General features: G+C 37.5%; 1 protein-coding gene across 1 annotated transcript in view; it reads left to right on the top strand.

Annotated features, from left to right (window-relative positions):
• The first annotated feature begins 483 nt into the window (after positions 1 to 483).
• Positions 484 to 26,361, top strand: part of COL28A1 (collagen type XXVIII alpha 1 chain) — a 139,362-nt gene continuing 113,484 nt past the window's right edge. The window contains exons 1-9 of the mRNA XM_081147142.1: positions 484 to 602; positions 3,434 to 3,590; positions 4,508 to 5,064; positions 10,771 to 10,791; positions 12,381 to 12,437; positions 14,099 to 14,152; positions 15,965 to 16,006; positions 19,177 to 19,203; positions 23,276 to 23,320. Coding sequence (XP_081003268.1) covers positions 3,470 to 3,590; positions 4,508 to 5,064; positions 10,771 to 10,791; positions 12,381 to 12,437; positions 14,099 to 14,152; positions 15,965 to 16,006; positions 19,177 to 19,203; positions 23,276 to 23,320 — 924 coding nt within the window. The 5' untranslated portion in view covers positions 484 to 602; positions 3,434 to 3,469. The remainder of the gene's footprint in view (positions 603 to 3,433; positions 3,591 to 4,507; positions 5,065 to 10,770; positions 10,792 to 12,380; positions 12,438 to 14,098; positions 14,153 to 15,964; positions 16,007 to 19,176; positions 19,204 to 23,275; positions 23,321 to 26,361) is intronic.

Here is a 26,361-nt window from a genome sequence, read left to right as displayed (position 1 = left end):
TATGAAAACTTTCAAAAAAACTTTCAAAACTGTAGAAAGATCGGAATAATGAGCTTCTATATATACTCGTCACCCAGCTTCAATAATTTTCAACCAATTGCCACTCTTGAAAAACACTGCAGTTTTGCATCTGGGTCTAGAATCATGTATGTTCCTTCTCAGGCCTGTTTAGAACACACATCTAACAGAGCACATACCCCAGGCAAAGAAATGTAAAAATGGAAAGTGAAGAACATAGCATGAGAAACAAAGGCAGACTCAAAAAGTGCCTAAAATGTAAAAAATAAAATAACATTTAAAAATGCTCAAATTGTTTTTAAAACAGTCTGGAAAACACAGACTTGTTCCAAAAGGACACTGTTCCTTTAACTTACTTACTGATCCCACCCAAATCTTGCACCCTGGCCAAATGCCTGGCCACTCTTGCTTTAACTTAGTCTAATAAACATGAATAAAAGATTGCAAAAGATCCAAAGCAAGGACAATTTTTATTTCCCACAGAACAGAGAAGTATTCAATAGCCAGCTCCATCCCCAGCGATGGTCCTTGCTATTGGCACTGGCTTCACCAGTCTTTAATTCTTGTCTGACAAACTTTATAAGGTAAGACATAACTGCTTTGTTTTAATCATTTTAATCAGAGAGGGCCATTGTGGAACTGTGGAAGGCTAAATGGTTTACATACTCACTATGTGAAGAAAGCTGATCAAAAAATTGTATGCTCTGCTATTATTTTAAATTAATTATTAGAAAAATACGACTGTAGAATTTTAAAATGTAAAAATTTAAAATTTATTTTAAAGTTATTTTAAAAATACTTTTTAACTTACAGTCTACTGTGTGGCACTACAATGATGTTAATATCTTTTGAGGCATCTTTTTCTTAATTTGAAACATTTTTATAATTATGTGTTAATTGCAGAATACTTTAAAACTTGGCTAGTTTGGCAATTTGAACAAAGTATTTATGCGTCATTTTATCTTTAGGTGGAAACAAATGAGATGCAAACACTGTGAGTAAAATTGGTAAACTTCACTGAAAGATCATTTCATTTATGAGAACTCATAAAATATAAAGTCTTTTGAAGTTATTGATCCTGATATTTACCATCCTCCAAATATTTTAGACAAAAATATGGCATTTGGTTAAAGATAGTCAGTATCTGCATTTATAAAATTTAGCCAATAGTAAAAATAGAGGTTTATATATTCCTTTCATTTAACTAATGGCATTGCCCCCCTGAAACCTATTTTATTTGTATATGATGTTTAAGTGAGAGAAAGGTGGGAATTATTTTAAAAGGGAGGCAAAATAAAACATGGTAAAGGTGATTAGAAATGGATGGGCTCTTAAGATGCCAAACTAATAAAGATTTCAGGACAGCAGGAGAGCTAAAAAACTAAAGAAAGAAAAATGGAAAGGTGTAAGCATGTCCTCTTGCCAATATCAGTAAACAGAAAGGAACACCAAACTTTGGTTTGGGAGAGCTAAATAAAAAATGTTACAGCAAATAGTAATAAAATATGAGACATTGTCATTATTACCAATGATTAAGTTATGTTAGTAAACATTGTCTATACCGAGGTTCTGGTAGGAATTTATGATTAAATGCCAAGAAAACTGTATGAACAGGTGCTTAGTTTTAGAGAAAGGTAAGTCTTTATTTAAAACCAGCTTTTCCAAAGGCCCAAATGAGGCCCACAAATAAGAAGAGAGTGGTTTTCTTCTCATGATCCTGCATGGTTATCACCTTCCTTAGGTTTTTAAAGAGTCATCTTGATTATGTAGCTTGCAAAGTCTCTCTTGTTCTCAATGAAATTAAATTCTCAGTCTCTGAGAAGTTCCTTCTGGTATGGGCTCAACAAAAGAGAAAAGTCATAAGTAATACCAGGGGCATGGCACAATTCCTTTACCCCTCCCCCCTTAAATGCACTAGCAGCTGTGTTTTGCTTCATAGCCTTACCCTTACACTAGTCTTCAAAATGAAACTCGAACATCCTTTTGTACCCTTCTTGGTTAGCAAGGGGATGTCCTCTGTGTATCCTATTTCCTTGGGACAATTCTTGTTCTTTCTTTTAACACCCACCTGTCTTCACACCTGAGCATACCTGGTCTAAAGGGTGGCTAACATTTGATCACTTGCACTTGATGTACTTGCTGGCAGAGATGCGTGGCCCTCCTGATACAGTCAGCTTAATACACTTCCTGCTAGATGATGCTGTTTGAGAAACAGGCCATGGCATGGAGCCATCCATTGGTTCATCCCCAACCCAACAGCTCTGCTTCCCTTTGGCGTTTCTTCATCTGGCAGGTAGGAAAGAAATCAGTCGCCCATCTCCTTTGTCACTGCTTTTGCATGTATTTCTACCCCCTACTCAGAGCCTGGAAAAATCATGCTCATGATTTCCCAGTTCCCATTCCCTGAAGGCAAGGTGCCAAAGGAGGAAAATATGATTCCTTTCCCAGAACTTCTGAAGTCAATATAGTTTAAGCAGGCAAACATTTCTCAACCATGCAGAGCATTGGTTCAGAATAAGCTTTCTTACTGTCATTCTTGGGTACAGTGAGTTAGTCACATGAGAATCTTTTTTTTGCCAGGGAAGAGTGTGAATTTAAAAGTCACCTCATATAGCAGGGCATATTGAGTGATGGAGATGGCTGAAGATTTTAACCCAGGGTTGGATTTTTTATTGTTAATCTGCCCAGAAAAATAGGTTCACAGGGCTGCTCACAAGGGGTGTGTCCTGATTTTGAGTCCTATATTTGTCCATTAGCTGGAAGAATAGCTATACAAATCTATTTTGCTCTTATATTATTTTGATTTATTGGATGGATATGCAGTTGTGGTCCAGGGTGGAACTCTGGTGGAGGTACAGTTTCCAAAATAAGAGTAAAAAAGAGAAATGGGATTCTATACAAAAGGGCAACTTAATTTTTTACTTGACCTCTGAACTCACTGAAGTTTTGCGTGCAAATAGTAAGACTGAAATGGTGGTGGTTCTCTGCAACCCTGTAAAAATATTGGGCTCGTCAGGAATTAGCTATAATGAAAATGAATGAAGCAACCATGAAACAGTCTGAATGTGGAAATGTCAAGCAGACCCTGTGATTGAACCAGTTATCATATAGAATGGGACCGAAATGTTTTAAATGCCTCTCCCCACTCCCTGCTTCCCATAACAAAATGGGAAATTCAAACTAGTAAGATGTGACTCTTTGATTTATAGAAATATTCACTAATAAATGCTTGTTTGTAGTGCCATGATTTATTTGGATTAGAACCTTCTAAAATCTCAATGTGCATATTTTTCTGTAAATATGAATGAAAACTCTTTTCTCTAGGCACATGCTAGTTCAATTCCTCAGGATTGGAATTAAAAATAGTAAAAACTGTATTTTATTAGAGTATTTATAATGGATTTTTCTATTAAAGGTGCTACAGGCAGATGATTTTTCACCATCTACCAAAATGTGGAACAGACATGTTTTTTATCTTCTGCTTTTGCCAGCTTTTATGAGTCAAACAATATATGGACAAAGAAAGAAAGCATCAAAGTCCAATTTACTTGCAAGGAAAAATGATCTCCAGGGTAAAAAAAATGTTTTGTTTTTGTTTTTAATGATTAGTTTTAGCCTGTTAAAACACCAATGTGCATTTTTACCAATAGCATTTGACGTAAATAACAAACCATATATATATACATATATGTGACATTCTACTTTGATATGATTATATTATGAGGATACACCTTACATACTTATAGGGCATGCTTATAAAAACATCAAAGTTTTTAAACCACTTGTACACTTATTATCTCATTTCAGATTCACAGTAATCTTATAAAATAGGCATGACAGAGATTGCCACTTTCATATTATAGATAAAGAATTGAGGCCCAGAGAGGTTAAGTGGCACACTCAAGGCCGTAGGAAATTAACTAAGTAAGATAGCCCTAAATTAACTAAGTAAGATAGCCCTAAGATTCAACCTTAATTTCCCTGCTTTTAAGTTTCTTTCTCCTTTACTGTAGCTACAGTGTGATGTGTATAGCAATTTTCTCCCTTAATTTCAAAAAGTTAAAAAAACTAAAAACTACAAAACACCTACAGGAAGAGCCTCACCAATACGACACACAACCTGAGAAATAGGTAGAGTATTAATTACTTCTAGAGAACTTTGCCCAATGCTTGTTGAATTTTTAAACTATGATGCACTTTTTCCTCCCATTTTAAGCGGGTTTTACTTTGGGAAGGTGCTTAGAATATATGGTATTTTAAAAATTATTGCTTTTGATTTGCATGATTTTACTTGAGAAAAAGAATGTTTAGGCTCGCAAAGAGATTTAGCTCTTTACACCTTAAGCCCTATCTACAAGGTGCCTCTGGATTTCACTTCTCTCTTCTCTCAAAAACAAATACACAACATATCAGCTCAGGGCTTTTCTTACGCAAAATTGTTTCAGGAGTAGATACAAGTATTTTGCCTAACAAATTTGCTCTATTTCAGATTCCACTTGCTTCATAGATGTTGTCTTCATTGTGGACAGCTCTGAAAGTTCTAAAATTGTTCTCTTTGATAAACAGAAAGATTTTGTGGAAAGCCTGAGTGACAAGGTTTTCCAATTGACCCCAGCTCGCTCCTTGAAATATGACATCAAACTGGCAGCCCTTCAGTTTAGCAGCTCTGTCCAAATCGATCCACCTTTCTCTTCTTGGAAGGATCTGCAGACTTTTAAGCAGAAGGTCAAGTCTATGAACTTCATTGGTCAAGGAACTTTCTCTTATTATGCTATCTCCAATGCCACTAGGCTACTTAAGAGAGAAGGGCGCAAAGATGGTGTAAAAGTAGCTTTGCTGATGACTGATGGCATTGACCATCCAAAGAATCCAGATGTTCAAAGTATTTCTGAAGGAGCCAGAGCTGCAGGAATATTATTTATCACCATTGGACTTTCTACGGTAGTTAATGAAGCCAAACTTCGTTTGATATCTGGGGATGCATCCAGTGAACCCATTCTTCTGTTGAGTGATCCAAACCTTGAAGATAAAATTCAGGATCGCCTGGTAGGTATCTAATGGGTTGGTTTGTATACATATTTCTCATTATAATAGTAATATTTTGATTGTAAATTCTGTAAGAATATATACTGGGTCAAAAAAGTGAAAGGAAAAAAAAATCCACCTTGGAATTAGAAAGAAGAATCTTTCCGAAGTCTCTCTTTACTTCCTTGATCATTTATACCAGATAAACTTGGGAAGTACCAGGCTCATTCTCTGGAATAGCATTCCTAACTTTATTGCTTGCCAATGCTGAGGATTTGAGGATTAATTTCCATCATGCACCTCAGACATCCTGGGCTCATTGAACACTGCTGACTTAGACTCAATTTGTGGTCAACTTATGGCCTGCTATCTTTGTATTAAGTTGACCTTTTTCCCTTTCCACATGTGCAGAAATATTTTTTGACTTGTCTTACCTACTGCCATATTATGCTCATAGACTTCCAATTAAAAAATCTCCTTGTTTCTTAGGTGTTAACAAAGTCACTCAATGTAAAATCACCTACAACCTGCAGTCACCCAACACTTTCTCCCATCAGATCAATGAGCCCCTCTTGATTGGTCTGATTGGCTGTGTCAGTGCTTTTTTCTTTATGGGTTGGTTGCTCAGCTGTGTGTTACAACCTTTCCTTGCTGCTTGGTAAAACACAAGACAAAGCAATCAAAACAAAATCCTTCACAATATTTCTCAAGGAAATAACCCCTGGAGAAAAAGTGGTTGATTCGTTAAGTGTTAAAAATTGATTTCCTTAAAAATATTGATTTTCATTGATTTCTCAAGAAGAGAGCAAGACTGTGTCCTGCGGGTACTGAGCATTCATATTGCTGTTTTGTATAGGTTGGAAAAACCCCTCAAGCTCCATTTCAGAGATTGTTTTGCTCCTTTGTCCCTTCCTCCAGTCTTTTCCCCAACATTACTCTTAATTTTTTACTCAGTTGTTTTCAGCACGAGACCCTGAGTTTTTCTTATCTAAATGATAATTATCATGTCTTGAGCACTCTGTGTATTAGGCATTGTTCTGAGAGCACTTTACATATTTTTATTCATTATTTACAATAATCTTGTGATGTAGATACTGTTATTATCATCATTCTATCATTGAAAATTTAAGGCTGGGAAAAGACCTCAGCCTGCATGCGTAACCCTGTAAAGTCTTGTTGAGGAGAAATAGCAGCTTGGGGTGAATGCTTCCTGTGAGCTGCTCTTTTGTGTGAAAGGGAGCTGTGCAGGGTGCCTGGCTAACTGCCTTGTCCTGCCTGTGCGGTAATTTAAGGAGTCCTCACCAGTGAACCCAAAACAGAAAGTTCCAGTATGTGCAGGGGAGAACTCTGGGGTTGTGAAAATGAGTTGCCCGTTGCTGACTGTAGAAGATGCAGGACAGGCAGCTCCTTGTTTGGCCAGATGCGAAAGCTCAGGAGTTCATGCTCCCTCCAGGCGCACCCTCACCAAGAGCTCCTGCGCAGCGGAGAACAGGACCTTGGCAGTAGGCTCGAAGCGAGACTGTTTGCTCGTTTCTGGGGAAACCAAAAAATGACCAAGCGTCCTAACGTGATTTCAGCTTGTTTGTTCAGATGGAAGCTCTGTGAACAAGCCACTTCTTAGAAGGAGGCGCTGCTTTCCAAATACTTCCAGAATCCAAAGGGCTTATCAGGCTCTTCAAAGAAAGATCTACCAAGTTTCAATGTTTCAAATCGCCACTTTTGGGAGGCAGAACTTGACTTTTGATCAAACCACTGGCAAAATTGCTCATCTAATTTATTTTTATTACATCATTAGCTGGATTTTTAAACTTTTTATTTTGAAATAATTATGTAGTTGACTTTAAAAAATAAGTTAATTAGGTATAATTTCTGTACAAAACTGCATTTACTTCAAGTACACAATTCCATGAGTTTTGATAGATGTATACACCGAGGAAACCACAACACAAGTAGGATACAGAACATTTCTAGCACCTCCAAAGTTTTCTCATGCATCTTTGTAATACATTCTTCCCATGTCCCAAGCTACTGCTGACGTTGACTCCTCACTCTAGATTAGTGTACACATTCTAGAATTTTACGTAAACAAACTCATCTAGTGTGCGCCCTTCCTGTGTCAGGCTTCTTATTCCCAGCATAATGATTTTAAAATTCATCTGGGCTGCTTTTTGTATCAGCACTTTATTCCTTTTTATTGCAGAGTAGACTTTAGTTGAATTTATGGACATGAGTGTCCACCATGAATAGATTTTGTAGGAGTCAAGACAAATTCAGGAAATCATTGCACATCCTTAACACCTCTAGTAGGAAGTGTAGTTTAAGAACCCCATGAAAACATTACAGTTCCGAATCACCCAGGAGAGACCTGTGATTCTAAAGTGGAAAATATTTTTATTGCTACTTTATGATGGTTTACATAACAGTATTGAAACCTAAGAAACTCAGCCCAATCTCCCAGATATATTACTTGGTCCTTTAGAAGAGCAAGAAACAGTATGCAGAGAGAAAAAAAATTCTTCACTCTACCACCTTTGATGTTAAATTTATAAAAAGCCTTTATGGGAATAAAGGTTGTGTCAAATTTGTCTCCTTCTCTGAAGATTATTAAGAAAAACATCAGTTTAGTGTATCCACTTCTTTACATCATAAAAAGAGAACAACTTGATAATTGCTGTGTCATCTTTAGAATCCTATGCTTTATTAATTTATTAATTCTAGCCCACTTCCCAGTTTTTCAAGGCTTCCTCTCTTTAGAGCCTTACTTCTGTCCTCTGTTTAAGATTTTCTATTTTGCTAAAGCTGCAAATATTTGTTTTGTCATAGAGCTTGTGATCCTTGCCTACTGAGTTCTTTATTTTCATGCCATTTGCTGTCATGCTATAACTTTTGCAGCTTCCTCACATTTCCTCTCTTCCCTTGACCTCACAGTCGTTCACAAAATTAGCAATTCCTTTCTCCTTACACATATATGCCATCACAAAACTCTGGCTCCATTAATAAAATGCACTTCCTTTTGACCTAGTGAGGGCCTTTATCTACCCTTTTCATTAAAATACAGCGTCTGCCTGGACCCTAATTGAACATGCCCTTCCCTCTGGCTTCCCACATTCTCCACACATCCTGTCGCTCAGCCCAACTGAAAGCTCCCACTACATCCCAAGGTCTCCAGCTCTGTCCATGTGGGCCTCTCCGTCCACTCTTTTTAAATGTCTTTCCTTACTGCTTCTTTTGTCTTATTGCCCACACAAGTCTTTGACTTTTTCCTCATAAACTTTGACATATAGAACAGCATTCCATCAAAGAGCTGGTCTTTTGCATTCCTCCTTTCAAAATTACCCAGCAAATCCACCTATTCCGAGAAACTATCTTGTTAGCCCCCCCTCCCCCCCCCAATCCAGGATCTTCCCACACGCTGGTTGCTCTGAACTATCTGTTTTCTGGCTCTGGGGCTTAAGACTATAAGTGCCCTTAGGGATGGAGCTTTGTTCATTGTTTCAAACAGTCTCATCTATTGTGCAGTTCTGGGTCCACTTTTGTTTCCATAGAAATATAAATTCCAACAAACACAAAATCAAATGAGTTCCAAAAATAATTAGTTAGTTGTGTTGTTATGATTTTAATCCTCATGGCACACATTTTTAGATAGCGCAAATTGAGTTTTCAAAGGAAGAGCTAGAAAAGCAAGAAATTATACATCAGGCACAGTAGCAGCTAAATTCATGAGTTTAAAATTGATAAGGACACTGCTTATTATAAAAGGATTGTAAAGTGAAAAAATTTGAATATTCCTTTATTTCACTAGTTGTTCTCAAATACTACAATTTGACTTGTATTATAAGTTGTTTTATTGTCTCTCTTGAACTCCTTTCAAATTCCTTTTCCCTCTCTTTCTCCCAGAAGAAACCAAGCTTGTGACATGTTTTAAATATTTTCATAATTTGGATCACATTGTTTTTTCACTCAATGTTCTTGAGATTTTATTTTAATGTTGAAATTCGTAGATCCAATACATTCACTTTACCTGCCGAATAGTATTTCATTTATTGATCCCTTCCGTTACTGGTGGATATTTTAATTACTCCCAATTTTTCACTATTAAAAGCAATGAATGCTGAAATGCACAAGAATTTCTCTAGGCTATATCTGGGAAGGTTGTCAGGACAATAGGTGCAAACAAGGACTTGTCCTGGGCAGCCTGGAGATAAAGTATGCACATCTTCAGCATTCCAGGCACAGCCCAAGGTCATTTTACACTGAGGCTCCCATTGTATCTGCGTTCCCATTTCTCCACATGACCTGCTAGATCTTGAAGATACACCTTTAAGACATCATGTGCTTTCAGCCTGGACTTGCACTGGCTAGTGATTTTAAATCATTGGGTTGGGAAGGGGTGGAGGAAGGAGGGAAAGAGGACCACAGGTGAGACCTTGAATTTTGTATAGGGTCTGTGGACAGACTTTTCAGGTCCAAAAACTGTGTGGTCAAACTTTCTCATTTATATGTGTAGAAAATGACTTGCCCAAGGCCACATGAGCAGTTAATGGTGGAAACAGAATGAAAACCATGGAGGACACTTAATTCCCAGCCTAATTTTTCCTCCCAGAGTTAAATTGAGCTACTTAAAGCATTTTGCTATATCTTCTCTTTCTATTGTTAGTCTTAATGTATATAAAAATAAAGTCGAAACAAAACTACAGGGATGTGGAATCCTCCATAAAAGTATAACTCTGACTTATCTTTAATTTCATCATTATGTTCTTCATTTTTAATATCTTGCAATGAATATTCTAGTGTTTTTTACTTTTGCTTTCTGCTTTATCATATGTATGTTACTCCTTCTGAGTCAATCATAAGGCATTAATTTGACTTAGAATACCTATTCTAAGAAAGCACTAATTCTATCTGTAAACATAGGTTAATTTTTTCCCAGGGTTTGACTTAAGACATAGCCTTCAGTGCCCTTGTCAAATAATATCCACTGAACTGTATAGTAAGGTAATGAGGCCTAGATATTGGGCTACAACAAGACTGTGAATTTCTCTAAAATTAGGAATTTAAAGTAATTTTGAAAAATTCTCTGGCTAATTCATTTCTGTGTGGGTAAGTCTGAGACAGCACTGAACTTGGTCAGGCAGCTCAGCCCTAAGTGTGTGACCATGGACACGTCACAACACTGCAGACTAAGTTAGCGTCCTTTGCAAAATGAGAGGTTCAACATGATTGACTTCTAAGGCTCACTCATTAATATTTCATGAAGTTACAACCTTAAGACGAATGTTTTAATGTTTCCAAACAAACACATATATGTTTAGGGATGGAAAAATAAAAAGAGAAAATACACAATTATGTATTCTGCCTAAGTCTTTGTAACTAAAAGTAAAAAATTTCTCATTATGACTGATTAAACTTGTAACCAAATTAAGCTTTTAGCCAGATCATAGAGCTGATAAAGGAAATCAAAGAGAAGCATAGGAGGCAATAGGGTAAAGTTGCCAGAAAACAGAATAACTTTTAATGTTAGTGCCCTTCATGTCTCCTGTTATTATGTGGCTCAGAGTATTCCTTGGGTGGTTGGCTGGTAGGCTTCATCGCTTTCACAAGGTTAAAAAGGCTGAATTGCTATTCTTCTTGGAAATTGCATATCCCATAGAGAATAATTAAGACTAATGAGAAGTTGGAGGCAGAACCATGAATTGAGTTAATGTTTCATTCTTTTTCTCCTCCTAGGAGATCTTATTTGAAAAGAAGGTAAGTACTACTTGCTTTGAATAACTCTAAAAGCTCGAATGATCAAATCAGCACTATAATTCACATTAGAAGTTAGGTGTGACTAAATAAAAAAGCTTAACTCTTTTTAAAAAGAGCCACTCTATTTCTAGGCCACCATCTGATTTTTTTAGGCCACCATATCCAATGCAGGTTGGAATATTAGAAAAAAATTTAATGTGATTTTAGAGACCGATTTCAGAAATTAATGATAACCAAATGACATAGTTTTTGCCTAGTTTGATATGACTTCCTTTATTCTAAGCATGTCTCTGACATCAACTACTGGGGGTGGGGGAGTGTGGGAGAGGTCCTCCACTTGAGGAGGTGTGCCTGGTGTTGGCCAGGGTTAGGTAGAGTGTTCTTGGCTAAGAGACAGAGCTCAGAGTCTCCCCCTGCCACCTGCTGGTTGACCTAAAGCTCATTCTTCCTGATGGTGGCAACCAGGCCAAGTGGCAGAGAAAGCTGACCAATATTGGTTGGATAGTACCTAGTACAATAGATGACCATCAGCTTGCTGAGGTCTCCTGTAGTGAACATGTGTTTCCTAATGCAATGAGTTTGGAACATCTAAACTTTGTTCTATAAACTGCTTATTTAACATCAGAAAATTTACACAAAATATTGCATGAGATAATAGGAGCCAACCAAACCTGTAGAGCACATTTCATTGAATTATATGTGGTCAGATATACTATTGTTTTATGTGCCATTAAGGCAAAAAACCAAACAAACAAACTTTGGTGATTAAACTATGATACAATGCCTTATTAATTATGATTTTTCATTTTAAACTTATGTGAAGAGTCCTTTTAGGTTTATTTAGATACAGATTTTTAAATGCTGTATCCCTTTTGCACATACATATAGGAGAAAATACAAGCAAACTAAATTGGTTATTTCTAAAACATCTTCACGTTCAGAGTCTGAATCTTCTGACTCACCTTTTGTCTCAGAGTCATTGATGGACTTGTTTTTCTATAAAATATCGGCCTCTGTTCCATCAAAAGCACTGGTGATACAGCATTTCTTAAGAGTGCTGCAGTCGTGCCTCTGGAGTTTTCTTCCATTCATTCTGTCAGTTTTGAAGCGTAAATGCAGAAAATAGCAGCTTCATCAGGATTGGGCTCACTCTGATTTCAGTGATGTTATAATAAAGAAAAATGTGCATCTTAGAATTGATTAAATATGTTTTAAGTCAAATGTCTTCCTTTGCTGAGTAAAGGAGTATTTGATATTTGCATATTATTGAGCTTTGATGTGTTATATAAAAGAGAAACAGCAGAAATTCCAAGAGTCCACTGAAAGTATTTATCTTCCCCTTTTTAAACTGGCAACTAGATGCTTTATATATCTATATTTGATAGGAGGTCTCTTTAACCATGGCAATGTTTAATAATACTTTATTAGCTGGTTCTTATGAGATCTGAGTTTTCCTAGAAGAATTTAATAAGCAGAGCAAAATTTCCATAAATTTCTTCAAGGGAGTGTTCCATTTAGTAATGTACTGGATAAGATTTGAAATGTTGTCTTTCACGATGTGTTAATATTGTATTTCATTAATGATTCAGTGTGAACGCAAAATTTGTGAATGTGAGAAGGGGGATCGAGGCGATCCAGGGCTTCCGGTGAGTATATTTCTTCTTTGAACTTAGGTCAGGTCAGGAAGTCCCAATGATGATCACTCTCCTCATACTTGAAAATACCAGGGCTTTTGGCAATGTTGAAAAGCAGTGGAGTGCAAAGAGCAGCAAAAAGGGAAATGCTTTCTCTCTTTTATTCCTAAAGGTATGCCTTCTGTCCTTAGGAATAATAATCCTGGGATTTTACTGGCCTGAGCCAAGGGCAGATTTGGTTTAGAATGCTGAAATTGTTCCCACAAAGGTTATTTCAGCATCACTTCTCATGTGGCAACTGGTGCCAGAATTTCTCAATACTGAAGTGAAAATATAGAAAGATCATCCAAATCCTCAGTGCTTTAGGCAAAGCTTTGTTTGGTCCACCTAGAAACAAGCAAGGGCAATACCCTGTGGCTTTGTGCGGAGGAAGCTCTGGTCAGGAAGCCCTGGGGATGGAGTGAATTCTGTGACATGGAATGATATCGTGATGACTGGAGATGCTGAACATTTCTCTAACACCAGATCATCAGAAAGCACCCATGCTTCTTTTTTCATGTGATTTATGTGATTCCAAACCTCGATGTTCAGAAGCACAGTGGAGATAAAATGCTTGAACTAACACTTGTATTTGGGGGATGGGAAGGGAAATGTGTGCTGTGAACTTCTTAGACTATGACTCATTTTACCTTGAGACTTGAGTCCAAAGGCTATACTTTTTCAACCCTCCCTCCCAATCAATTAGATAATGGGATTGTTTGTCTTTTTCTTCAAAATACAAAGTTTGATACATTACATGATAATGTGACAGCCAGTAGAATCTAACTTTAGCCAAAGCAAAGGCTTAAATTTCCCTTCTCATAAAGTCTTAGTTTATACTTATTACACCAAGGGATCACCAGTGGAAGGTTTACTTGTGATAGTCAGTTGTTTTAGAATGAACAGTAACAAAACTTGCCATAGCTGAGCTAACCTGACAGCTTTAGTGGAGCAATATTGTTAGAAGAGCTAGTCCCATTTTTTAATAAGGACAGCACCCCCCACCCCCACCCCCAGGCATGACTCAGCGGTTGAGCATCAACCTATGATCCAGGAGATCACGGTGTGATTCAGGGTCAGGGCACATGCCAGAATTTCTGGGCTTGATCCCCAGTGGGGGGGCGTGCAGGAGGCAGCCAATCAATGACTCTCTCATCATTGATGTTTCTATCTCTCCCTCTCTCTGAAATCAATAAAGATATTTAAAAAAATAATAATAATGACAGCTATAGAACTGTATTATGTAACATTTATTGGGTGCCCCCAAAACCAGTTCTCAGAAAAGTGAGCTTTTTGATGGGTTGAGAGTAGGAAAACGAAGCGCCTTTCTGGAATAAGATTTGGAGGACTCTCTTCTTTCGTCTTTTGAGATTGTCCCTTGGATATCAAGGAGAGAAAGATGTTATCCTCTTTTGGATAATCTGGAGAATCTTCCTATTCAAGAGAGTGCAGCCTTCCTAATATGTAGGAAAGGAGAGAAGAGAGTTGACTCTCTTCTTGGTAGGTAAAGGTTTTTGTTTGTTTTTTACAATCTTCCCCCATTTTATGGGATGAAGCTGATCAGAAATTATTGTAAGGTATAGAAAACTAACAGAATGGCTGCTCAATACAATCTTTTTTCCCTTTGTCTTCAGGGTACCCATGGGAACCCAGGTATCAAAGGTGAGCGAGGACCAAAAGGCAACCCGGTAAATGAATAAACAGCTTTCCTTTAAACCAGTGTGTCTTCTAAATTTATTTAAAGAACAAAAATTAAGAAAAATTAAGAGCATTGCAGTATATGTCAATGCCAAAAACCTTATGATTTCTGTGAAAAATACGAGATGTTCATTTCCTACTTTAGCTATCTGGTTTTGTTAATTTGCATTTATAAATTCTGAGTAACATATGACCAGTTTAGTCAATATGTTTAGGAAACCTTGGAACCCAATAAATAGAAACTTATAATTAAATAATGGTGTCCCAAATTAATTAGTACAATGTCTATGAATTATTAAGACATGTTTTTTATGGATCTACTTTGTAGATAATTGACCTACAATAATAATAGAAAAACTCCAGGTTGTCTCTCACTCTTCAGGCATCTCCTCAATTATTTTCTTTATATACCTATCAAAAAATTCTATATTATTTTAATTATCTGTTCAGATAATTGTCAGGATGATGGTGTTCCAAGCTTTAAAGTGACTGAAGGAATCACAAGACAGAGATTAGCAGATATAACTATGTGAAAATTTAAGGCTAAATTATGTATAATACAAAAGTAATAATTAAAATAAAGAGGGAAACATATAGGAAAATGTTTTCACCAAATACAATGGACATTGGGTTAATTTCTGTAGTACATAAAGACAATAAAATGGGTGAGAAAATATGAAGCTTCTAATAATTAAATGGTCAAAGAACACAAATAATTTTCAAGAGAGGAAATAAAACTAGTAAATAAAGAAATAGAAAACCACTTAATTTCACTATATAATAAATGAAATTTAAAATAGAGACACTGAGGTACCCTTTAATACTAATTATTCATATTGCAGGAACTTTGGAGTCCAGGGTGGTTGGCTTGTATTTTGACGCAGGGAGGAGATCAATTTTCTAGTTCACATAATTTGGTTTATTCTGTGTTTCAAATTTTAAAATAGCATTACTTTTTATAACAGCTAACACAGCAATATTAAAAAAATAATAACTAGTGATAGCAATATGGTGGTGAAACTGGTTTGCTCTTTATTGCAAAGGTAATGTGGCAAATTTTGGAAAACAATTAGGCACTACATAAAAGGCATTCAAATATTCAAAAATTTAACCCAATACTTGATTTCTGAGAATATGCGTAGGGAAATAATGAAAAATATAATAAGTTAGATGCATGAAGGTATTTTTGCCAATTGTATGCTTGTCAAAGAAAGGGAATGTAAAGCATCTTTGAGTGGCTTTACAACACACACTAACACATACCTACATTCACTCACCTTATATGGATTGAAATTAATGCCATCATGTCTTTTTGTTTTGTTAAATACCTGTTATAAGTCTATGTTTGAATTTCATTTATTTGACTTGTAATTTTGTGTTACCATATATATTTTCCTAAGTCTTGCTGAAGTCAAGCAATCACTCTTTAGGACATTTTGGAAAACATTCCAAAACCCCTTGGAGAAAAGCCAGAGTGGCTGGCTTCCAGTGGGTACAGTGCTATATTTGAGAACAATGGCCATGTTGTTAAACTGGAATGCAAGACTTCGTCTAAGCTGTGAAAATGTACCTGGACTCCGCACCCTCTACATCTGGCTTCACTCCAAAGGGCAAAGGCTATCAGAGCTGCTATTTTCTTCCCCAGATTGCATGGAGAAAATGTCAATGGGAAAGACCAAAGATTCCCTCCCCCCACAATTGGCTTCATTTATTAATCTGGGAATTCTGAATAATGCATTTTATTGAGCAATGAGTCCTCTGCATGGCTGTGGAATTCTGACTGAGTTTTTTGTTTGTCACAGGGTGATGCTCAGAAAGGGGAACCTGGAGAAAGAGGCCCAGGGGTATGTACACAACTGGATTGCCTTTCTAAGAAAGTAATCCCAGGGTGCTAAGATTTTGGAATTGATCATTTTGACCCTTGGAGTAAAAATACAAAACTGATTTCTATCTGCATGTGCTAGTGATGTCTCAGGGAAGCAGTCAGACAGATATGATCCTGGAAGTAGAAATGTGAGAAGAAAATACTCTGTCTAACAGGAGTGATGATGAGATGAGTGGTCAACCACATGACTTTCCCTAATACTAAACTTGACCTCTGTGAAACGCTCAAATAAGAGAAATATCTTGCTTTACTTCTTGTGTTGTTCTTTCAATAAAGATGATATTAAAATTCTGGGACCATAACAATTATATAATCTAAACTATGCTTTTGTAAATTCAATTGTATAGATGGGAAGAAAACAGAGAGGAGAGAGATAATTTTAGTTGATTGATTATCCCTAAAATTAGAAGTTATCAGAAATTGTATGAGAAATAATTACAGAAAAATTTTTCATTTGCATTTTTCTGGGGAGTTACAGCAATGTAGCAAATAGCACAGAAGTATACAGTGAGCAAAAGGAGGCCACATTATACTCTCAGTCTGTCTCCTGGGGTGAAAGCTCTAGTCTAGGACCCAGAGGTTTTAAAAACTGTTATCTTGGTGTTTTTAAACAACTTCATGAAAAAGTCTGATAGAAAGTTTGGTAATTTCAATGGAAATTCATTCAGAAATTTGTGTAACTTATTCAGGAAACATTTCTTAATTATCTTCTATACATAAAGCATGCTATTAAGTGAAAATAAAATTAAGACAAAGCACTTATATTTTTGCAACGTTTATTATCTCATGGGAGAGAGAAGATATTTAAAATAGCCACTATATGAAGCAGGGTGTCAAAATATTGTGAGAGCCCCGCCGGGAGTGGCTCAGCGGTTGAGCGTCGACCTACGATCCAGGCGATCAGGGTTCGATTCCCAGTCAGGGCACATGCCCGAGTTGTGGGCTGCAGCCGATCAATGACTCTCTCATTATTGATGTTTCTCTCTCTCTATCTCCCTCTCCTTTCCTCTCTGTGAAATCAATAAAAATATATTAAAAAAAAAATATTGTGAGAATTGCATGCACAAAGTATTACGGGAATTCAGAGACTGGAGTTGTCAGGATAGATTTTACGGGATGACCCCTGAAATGAGGTAGTATTGTGAGAGGAAAAGACAGAACAGGAAGGTTCCAGATGGAGAGGACCCTGAGCAGCAGTCAGAGGGAAGGCAGTGTATGGGAAAATGGTGAGAGAGGGTGCCTGAAGAGGAGTATTGTCAGACACAGCTGGAAGGTCAGAGTGGGTGCACTATTCCAGTTGTAAGGTCTGGGTTTCTATAGGTAATGGGCACTTCCCCAAGATTTCAGATGAGGCAGATGACCCAAAAGTTATGTGTTTGGAAGATTAGTCTGGCATGGCTCTAAAAGAGAAATTGAAGTTGCAATAAGCAGAAGAAAGAAGCACTTAGAAAGTCTGTTGCTACAGCTCACATGAGAAATAACAGGGACATTGGCTAGAGCTGCTCTGGCTGATAATGAAAGCCAGTAGCCACCTGGGCTTACTAAGCAGCCAAAATACGACTAGCCTGAATTGTGGTGTGCTTTAGAAATAAAACACATGCCAGATTTGATGGTGTGTATCTCTCATGACCTAGCAGCCAAAAAAAGGTGTAAAACATCTCATCAATATTTCTTATATGATTACATGCTGAAATGACAGTATTTTGGACCTATTGGGACAAATAAATTCTATTATTAAAAATTAATTTTACCTGTTCATTGCTACTTTAATGTGGCTATTGGTAAATTTAGAATTACATATGGGGCTTCCATTTGGGGCTCCCATTATATTGGACAGAGCTGGGCACCATACTAAAAATTAAACCATTTATGTGAATAAATATTTCCAAAAATGGATTAAATTGTAGCAACAATATATTGGACTAGTTCTATTTCTATCTTCTATCTCTCAGTGACCACTCCTTTGTGAGCAGTGTTATTTCCTTCTCGGAGTTGTCCTTTTTACTTTCTGTAACAAAGTCACACACAGAACAAAATTTTGTTGGCTGACCCACATGTAACTGCAAGAATAGCTTGCCTATTCCACTAGTTTCTCCAGCCCACTTAAAATATGTCTTTCAATTCTATTTTCATACTTGAAAACTACAGGTGTGTGAAGACATGAAATCCTGTTTGAAAAAGACTTGCAACGTGTTGCTTGAAGTTGTAACTCCCCAGTGCCTTTAGCATTCAGTATCATATTACTTGAAGGGCTTATGGGCAGTGACACATGGAGAGGGCTGTGCAGGGTTCCCAAGAGAGGCCAACAGGAGCAGAAGCTCTGGCTCCTTATTTAGCATGAGATAAAATGTAGTCACTTAAAGCTCACTGACTCATTAGGGTTGAAAAAGGAACCATTCATTTGCTTGATGTTTAGATTCTAGACCGAATTTGAAAGTGGGGGGCATAAAGAATATAAATATTGCCTGGCTGGGAGTGGCTTAGCGGTTGAGCTTCGACCTAGGATCCAGGAGATTTCGGTTCGATTCCTGGTCAGGGCACGTGCCCGGGTTGCGGGCTCGGTCCCCATTTAGGGGCGTGCAGGAGGCAGCCGATCAATGACTCTCCTATCATTGATGTTTCTCTCTCTCCCCCTCTCCTTTCCTTTCTCTGAAATCAATAAAGATATATTTAAAAAAAAGAAAATATAAATATTTATGGACATTTTAAAGGACATTATCCCAGCTCATTCTCAAAGCCAATTTCTGTACCTGTCACTGTGAAACATTGTCAGCTGTGATAGTTCAAATATAACAATTTGAAAGGACTGTTACAGGTCTTCACTTCTACAATGAGTTTCAGTGTATAGTCTCTCCTTCAGCTTCAGGCCAAAGGGTAAGAAACTGGGTTTGAAAAAATACCTGGAACTGAGAATAAATGTGATACAAGGAAAAATAGGTTCTTTTCTTCTCCCGAGTAACTGTACATTCCCTAAGTGCAAAGTGAAACAGCCTACATCTAAATGGTCTTATTTTTCAAAACTGTACAAGACGTGTTTTGTTATATGCTATAAATGAAAAACATCAAATGCTTCCTCCAACTATGTTTTCTAATATCATATTTTACTTTTTCTTTCCTCGTTTTAATTAGGGAATTCCTGGGTACAAGGGTGAGAAGGTAAGTTTGTAATAAGAAATAGACCAGAATTCCAGAAACAAAAAGGAAACATCACTGTATTTATGTGCTGAATAAGTTACTTTCCTTCATTTCTGTAAGTCTAGAGTCCCTAATTCGTAAATATACTCAACTCTGCTGACACAAAATAGTAACTTAATATATGGGTGTGTATTGTAAGGGGCAGGCGGTGCCTTGAGATTACTGAGATTGGTATCCAGTTTCTCTGAGCTCTGTAGACATGAATAGAGAACCCCAGGTTAACAGCCATGCAGCAAAGGTATCCAGACTAAAAGTTTCAGTGTACAAATGGATGCAGAAATACTGCAACTAGTTTGCTCCTTTGGTGTTTAACTTCCTATAAAACCTAGAAATCCAACCCTCTTATGGGAGAAAGAGAATTTATCCTGGTTAGGCATGAAGAACCACTGACTTCATTCAGTTAGGCATCTGGGTAGAGATTGTAAGGGGGGATAAATTTGACAAACAAACTAACAACAGGAAGGGGTTGGTAGATTATCTGCAAATTACAAATTAGGAAACTAATCAAACTAATTCAGAAGAAATTAACATTCTGATTCAAAAGAAATAAACAAGTTGGACTGGAGCTCAGGAACCTTGGAGTGCTCAAAGGTTCATTAATAAATCTGCCATTGTTCTATTATCAGATTTTCTGTCTGAAATCTGAACATGTCCCTACCATCCATTCTGTCCTACAGGTGGTAAAACCCTCAGATGTGGGCAAGAGGCCTGCACTTTAGAGGGTGCTGCTCTGGGTTTCCTGCCCCCCCCCCCCGCACACACACCTGGAGTCAGGACTCGCAAGGCAAGAGGCCTGTGCCCCCTCCGCCTAGATCATGCTTTGGATAACCAAGATGCAGAAAGTCCTTGCAAAATGGTCTGAGCCTGCTCTGAAGACATACACAAACCTCTTTCCCATGCTCATCTTCTTCCCAGGCCTGAGGGATAACCAAATGGCAGCTGTTTGCTCAAGCAGGAGGGGGCCGTGAAGGGACCTCTGTTGTGCTGTGTGGGCACCTTCATGTACACTCACAGCATCTCTCCCTGTGGAAGGAGCTGGGGGTGGGAAGTGAAGGGGGGGCTGGGCTCTAGGCTGGGGCTTTACTCCTGTATAGGCCTTTGAGGAACCTCAAAATTTATGGTTTTTAAATTTCCTTTGGAGGTCTATTTGTCAAGAAAGGAAGCTAGAATGTGATGAGTTTTTTAGCTTGATTTATAACTTCCTACTTTTTAGGTATATGGTATATGGCCTCTGCTTGTCCTCATCCCTAGGCCCTGCAAACATTTGGGGTAAACCTTCATATAGGAAAATAAATGTATCCCCAATGACTGGAGATGTTAAGCCTAAAAGAGGAAGGGTGTAAGAAATGCGGTGATTCTGCCCTTAGCCATAAGGACCTGGGTGACTCAGCCTCTTGGAGTGTCCAGTTCATCATCCACATAGAACCAGGTTAGCACAGGCCTCCCTGACCTTCAGAGAATCAAACGGAATAATGGGCATGACAATATATTGTAAACTTTTTGTTGGTCTGTGAATGTAAGGTGATATTAGGAAGAGATAGGAAGTAAATGATAATGTGGGAAAGTTTAAAAAGTCCCATGATTACAAAATTGTCCTATATAGCTGAGAAAAATTATGAATGCTCCCACCCCACCCTGAATTATACAGTGAGCTGACTATCAACACCAGGAAGATATATATATAAATATTATACACACACACACACACACATACATATATATAATTTATATATGAAAATATTCATTTAAACTTCTGGGGAATTATAGATTCATTGGAGATCTCACTGGAAAGTACAGGCTGTTAGAGCACAGTAACCCTGACCTATCGACATTCAAAGCAGAATTTCAGCAGGAACAGCAGCGTCAGGAGTCGGAGGCTGGGAACAGAGCTAATCTGTTCATAGCCTTCTGAGGCACTTGCTCTCTGGAACTGTGTAATTATGGCCATTCCACAGGGATTAATGAGCCCACCAAACAAGAAAACGCCTTTGCAGAGGCAAATAACATGAGCACAATATTTTCATTGATGGAAATCTGCCCCCCGCCCCAAACAAATGCTGTTCCTCAGGACCCTATAGCTAACCAATCTGTCCGGACTAATGGAATGTGAATTCTGGCCCAAATCATTTTGAGTGTATTTATGGCTCTTTCTGTTTTATATTTTGGTGGTTGACTCATTTTATTCCCACCCAACATTATTAAATTAATTGCTTCCTAATGGATTCTTCAAGAGCGATTTTCCACTTGCAATAATAAATCTTTGGCTTGTTCGAAGTGAAAGCTCAGGTTTTCCTGGGTCAGTCTGACTCACATTATGTGGGGAGAGAATAGATTGCTTTTGAATGAGGCATAGCTGGATCTAAGGATTGTACATCCCTCTTTCCTGCTCCCATGCCAGCAATACCCTGTGCAGTACCCTAGGCAGAAGTGTCGAGTCAGTGGAAAGGGACTTGTGGATCACGGCAGTGTGTTTTGTTCAACTTTGAGTGGCTAATGAAGAACATGGGCCTGAGAGTCTAACAGACTCACTTTGTGGTCATGGGCAAGTTACTCAATCTCTCTGAGCCTCAATTTCCTTATCTGTGAATGGAGATATATCTCCTTTGCAATTCTGGCATGGGGATTAGCAGTGATATAAAGGCTTTGGCACATACGTTGCATCCACAGTTGGTGGTTACAGTTGTGATCTCCCTTCTTGGAGCAGCGCTGTTCAAAGTGTGGGCAGGCTGGCTGTCAATCCGTGAAATGTTTGTTGCTATTTTGTGATAAGATAAAGCTTGCACCAGAATATAAATCCACTAGATCGCTATGTATACTGTTTAGTTCAGCTGACATTTATTTTTCATAGCAAGATGTCCTTGGTGAAGGAAGCAGGGCACTAAAGTACATTTTAGTGCAAGTTCCTTATGTCATTGTGTAGTGGCACTTTGAGCAGCATGCCTTGAGCAGCACACAGAAAATAAAGCAGCAATAGAAGCAGAAACTAGTGGTGAGGGCAGTGGACTAGGAGTCATTGGCTAGCACATATATTTCAGTAAATCTCCAAAGGACTGAGTTGCCTTATCTTAAAAAGAGGAATTGCTCTGAGGCTCAGAATATATATACGAAAGCTCTTTGAAATTCTAACGTTCGTTGTTATTCGAATCGACTCTGTTACAGTTCACGTATTAGAAGTCCTGAGCAAAACTGAGTCACAAAATTTTAGACTGTAAAATTGGGCTAGTCATATCTACCCCAGACAGATGGTTTCAGATTAACTGAGATAATTTCTGTAAAATAACATTAATAATAAACTGTGAAACGTAATTTATACGTCAGTTTTTTTGGTTACTATTCCAGGAAAGGCAGGACCGTGAAGAATGATGATGGAAAATGCATAGTGTGCTGGCCACCGTGCCCCGCTGTCTCTCACAGCAGGCCTTGCTAACAAAGGCTCCTTTCCCTACCAAGGCGGGACATGGTCTCAGGACTCTTCCCTCACACTCTCTAGGCAAAAGCTACTACTTGGTCAAAGTTGGTACTGGGGCTGGAGCTTGGTGTTGTGGGAACAAAAGGGACTCTGAGTCAAGGTAGACCTGGGTTCAGACCCTGATTCTCCTTACTAGCTCTCTGATGGAAAGAAGTCTTGCTGAGCTTTAAGTTTTCTCATCTATAAAGTAGGAATTGTAAAACTGATCTCATTGGGCTGTACTGTGGATTCAATTAAATCACACATGCAAAGGGCATATAATCCATGGTAGATGCTCAGTCAACCTTAGCTTCTTTTCTTTCAGTTTCATCCGTCTCTCAAAAATGTTAAGCCTCATTAGGTGGCATCACTGATTTGATTCTGTCAAGTCAAAGAGTCAAAGGTGACTCATGGATAAAATTTCTCAGAGTCCAATGCCCAAACAACCCACAGGATTGAGGATTAAACTGGGTATAATCCGTCAGAGTGCTGTGTCATAAGACTCTGCTGGGAATCCTTAAAGAAAATCCTAACACTGAATGACAGCAAGTGGCCTCTTATTTGTTTCATTTATTTATTTTTTAGGGTGCATCCGGAGAATGCGGTAAACCAGGAATAAAAGGTGACAAAGTAAGGAACATGCTTATAAAATACTAACAGCTGTGATCCTTTGGGGCGGAGTTGCCTTAAGGGGAAATTCCTGTTTCTATGAGTCTGTTTTTGTTTGTCTGCTTGGTTGGTTTGGTTTGAACAGAAACCAAAGGGATGGTTACCAGGAGTGGGGGATGGGGGCAAAGGGGAAGGGGAATATAGTCAACAATATTGTGATTGCTAGGATTAATGGGGTGATCACACTGTAAGGTATAAAAATGTTGAATCACTATATTGTACACCCAGAACTAATATAACCAATATAAGATTGTATACCAGCTATACATATATATATAATATATATAAAATATAAAATATTTTATATATATATATAAAATTCCTGAACAATTAAAAAAATAAAAGGAAATTACTGGGATGCATTATTTTGATCTCAGTATTAGAGTTGGAAAGTCATTGGCTCAATTTTCACATCAGTAAAACATGCAGCAGAAAACAAAGTCATATCTAACTTTAATTAACAGCGCCCCCAGATGCCTTTCTTATGGACCATTGAGACTTTGCTTTGTGGTACCCTAACCTTTGAGGCCAGGCCTATTCAATGTTATGGTGAAAAGAATAATTTAACCAGCAAAGAGTCAATTCAAGCTCCAATTGGAAAAAAATAGGATTGTTTTCCAGTTGTAAACACTGAGAATAAGCGCTTTCCAAAGCAGAATAAAGAACTCTATGAAATAAGTTATAAATAACTATGAAATGGTTATAAATAATGTGGTGGGACCAGACGAAGTAGGGGTTTGAAATTTTGAAAATGCGGCAAACCACAGACAATTGAGTAGGTATTTACCTTTCATTAAAAAAATAAACATGAATAAAGTATTTAAACGGAGACAGTATTAACTATGTTAAAGAGTTCCTTAATGGGCCAGAAATACATGGCAAGTGCATTTGAAAGATAATAATAAAAGGGCAAAAAAAGCACGCAGTAAAAGTAGTCTTCATTGCAGTTAAGAACTATTAAGAGCGTGCCATTAAGGTAACCAAAGTCTCCCAATATCTATATTTTAGTTGTGACAGAGATTCAAGGAGAGAAAACGAGGCAGAAGGTGAAAAGGAAAGGATAGGGTGAGGACAGTGGCACATGTAACTAACCTCTTTAAATAGCTTGAGACTTTCTGAAAGCTTTTAAACTGCGGGAGAGTGAAAGGTCAGGTGGATCTGAAAATGTAGGCCTGGTAATGATCTCTGGGCAAAAGGGAAAGTGCGATAATGAATGGATTCTTCCTGGGAGATGACTGGAATTGGGAGATGGACTCAGAGTTACAGCAGAAGGGACACATGGAGGAGAGAGAGCCAAAACAAAAGCTATAGCTGACAAAGAGTATTAGATTCCATTGACTAAGATGCCAAGGGCTGTTAAATGCTCTATTATATTCTGTGCCAAAAAGAAATTTAAAAAAATGCTTCCAATTATAAAGATGCAATTGATTGTAAGATGTATCCCAAAGTCAGAGATGTGAAAATTTGAAAAATGCTTGCGTAGGGCCAATGAAATAGTGTCCTTGGCATGAAGAATTCACATAAATTCATAAGTAAAACATACAAAGAATCAGAACCCCCCCAAAAAAGTAAAAATGGCTCATAAATAAAAAAAATAGCCAATACATAAGCCATCAGATAAGTAAAATTAAAACATTAAAATATTATTTCACCTATCAAATTAGCAAACACTGAAATAACATATACTTGGTGTTGACGGGGATTCTGTAAGATGAAGGTGTGCTCTCTCTACAGAGGTAGTGAGAATGGAAATCTGAACAAACTTTATGGAGAAAGGTTTCATGTTTTCTTCCCATAGAAGGTGTGAGAGGCAAAAGAGAGTAAGAATCTTAAATGTGCTTATTGTCTGTCTCTGCATCAGGCATCCTCTCCTAGGAAATTATCCTTAGGAATGAATCAGAAGTTGGACAAAGATGTATACATAAGGATGTTCATTATAACATTATCTAAAAATCATCATCAGAAACAATCTAAATGTACAAACTTGAGAAATGAGTTAGTAAATCATTACAGATTTATGTTCTTGAATATTACGCAGTTTACTAAGAGTTATTAATGACATGGAAAAATATTTTTGATACAACAGAAGAACAAATAAGTAAAACATAAAAAAGATATATACACTTTGATTAAATTATTTGAAGAAAAATCTATTGGGAATAAAATTGGATGAAAATATGCTAACAGCAGTGTGAAGGGACACATATATGACAAAAGCAGAAAAAAAGTGGAAATCTGAGAATAAAAGAGACTAGACCATAATATACTCTAACAAAAATAAACTTTAAAGGGTTTCCTAGTTATGGAACATACCGAAATATTTTATATTAGAAGAGTGTTGAGCACAAACAATATTTTGCCAAGTTTCATGTCTTAAAGATGGGCAAAATAGTGATGCAGACATTGGAGAAACTCACTAAATTAATTTAACTGATATCATCTTGTTGGAAGAAAACAATATTACTGACCTAGCTGGTTCTGCTCAGTGGTTGGAGTGTCAGCCAGTGGACCAAAGGGTCTGGGTTTGATTTTGAACAAGGGTATGTACCTTAGTTGCAGGCTCAATCCCTGGCCTGGGTTGGGGTGAGCGCAGGAGGCAACCAATCGATCTCTTGATCTCTCACATTGATGTTTCTCTCTCTCTTTCTTTCTCTCTCTCTCTCTCTCTCTCTTTCTCCTTCCCTTCCACTCTTTTTGAAAAGCAATGGAAAAAATATCCTTGGGTGAAGAATTGAAAAAAAGAAAAATAAAAGAAAACATTATTCCACCAAGTTTACTTGAGAAGTCATTTACTTTGATTAAAATGTCAATATATAGGCCAAGAACTTACAACTAAAATTATGCTTTCTTGGAGTCTGTTTGCTAAAGAAAAGTTTGACCCCTCCCCACACACTTGGCTTGTTAATTAGGATCATTTCATTAACACTGAATATATTGGCTTTGAGGTTTGGATCACCAGGGAAGATTGGCCATTACAGAGAACACCTGCAGTCATTGCACTT

Source organism: Miniopterus schreibersii, assembly GCF_964146895.1.
Source record: "Miniopterus schreibersii genome assembly, chromosome: 9".
NCBI lineage: Eukaryota > Metazoa > Chordata > Mammalia > Chiroptera > Miniopteridae > Miniopterus > Miniopterus schreibersii.
This window is presented reverse-complemented; position numbering and strand designations above follow the sequence as displayed.